Raw genomic sequence first — 1,092 nt, 5'->3', positions numbered from 1 at the left:
GTGAGCAGCTCCAGGCCACTCTTTGCACCCGCGTCTGTTTCCCCTGAACATTATCTGAGCCCAAAAGTCACCCACAGTTTCACGTAAAGCGCGTGAGTCTCCCTATGTGAGAAAAGTATTTACAGAAGCGATCCCTTTAATACACGGAAGTGTGTTTTCGAGTGATGAATACAGAAGTATGATTCATCACTTTTTTTTTCTTCCCCTTTATCGTATTTGTTTTTCTCTCCGTTTAATTCATCCTTGCTTGAAAAGGGATTTGGAAGCATGATCTTGGCTAATAGATTTGTGGTTGTTTGATTACCTTGTCTTTACCATTTTTTTCTTATGTTCATATATATCATGGTGATTTCTATTCTCGTAATGAATTCGCTCCCACGAAAGATGCTTACCGATATCGAGAGATGCTTTACCGTTCACCATTTCCATATTTCCATAAGTGATGAAACCCTAGGACAAAAAACACGAAGTTTGAAAGTGGCACTTCGATGCCATCCTATCACCGGTGCCAGAGTTCGTCGCTCTCTCACACTCGCTTAACTTTCTCTCCTCGAGACCTTCTTAGCTACGACCTTCTTCCACTTGGACTTTCTCCCCTTTATTTCTTTTTTTTTCTGTGTCTCCTCATTCTGCGAACTCATCTTCTCTCGCCTCGCTCCACCTCTCTGAAATGTCTTCCGAATCCGTCCGATCCATTTCCCTCAGTACTCTTGCATCATCCTCATCATCCTCGCCTTCTCCTCCGGGTTGAACTTGCCCACGACCGACCTCACGCCGCGCTCCGTCAGTGTCCAGGCCTTGTTGACGAAGTAGTTCTTGAGGCAGAAGTAGGGCGAGAGGACCTCCTCCACCAGGGTGTCGTCCACGCGGCCCAGCGAGCTCAGGCGCGTCACCTCTCGGATGGACGCGACGCCGCTCTCTCCAGGCGCCTGCGGGGACAAGGCGTCGTCAGGGATTTGCTTATTTACATGTGGGTTGGACTTGCAGGTGAAAAAAGTGTTGGCTGTTGGCTATCATTGTGTGAAGATTTATTTTAAGTGGTGAAAGTTGTTGGTTATCATCAAGGTGTACTTGTAGGTGAGACTGAATGTA

General features: G+C 46.8%; 1 protein-coding gene across 1 annotated transcript in view; it reads right to left on the bottom strand.

Moving 5' to 3' along the window:
- Window positions 1-6: 6 nt before the first annotated feature.
- LOC119586241 overlaps window positions 7-1,092 on the bottom strand; it is a gene marked incomplete in the record, with an annotated part of 43,840 nt that continues 42,754 nt past the window's right edge. The window contains 1 exon segment of the mRNA XM_037934944.1: window positions 7-929. Within this exon segment, the coding sequence (XP_037790872.1) occupies window positions 702-929 (228 nt within the window).

The sequence above is a fragment of the Penaeus monodon genome, chromosome 21 (assembly GCF_015228065.2).
Source record: "Penaeus monodon isolate SGIC_2016 chromosome 21, NSTDA_Pmon_1, whole genome shotgun sequence".
NCBI lineage: Eukaryota > Metazoa > Arthropoda > Malacostraca > Decapoda > Penaeidae > Penaeus > Penaeus monodon.
Note: the sequence above shows the minus strand (reverse complement) of the source record. Positions and strands in the feature narration are given on the sequence as shown.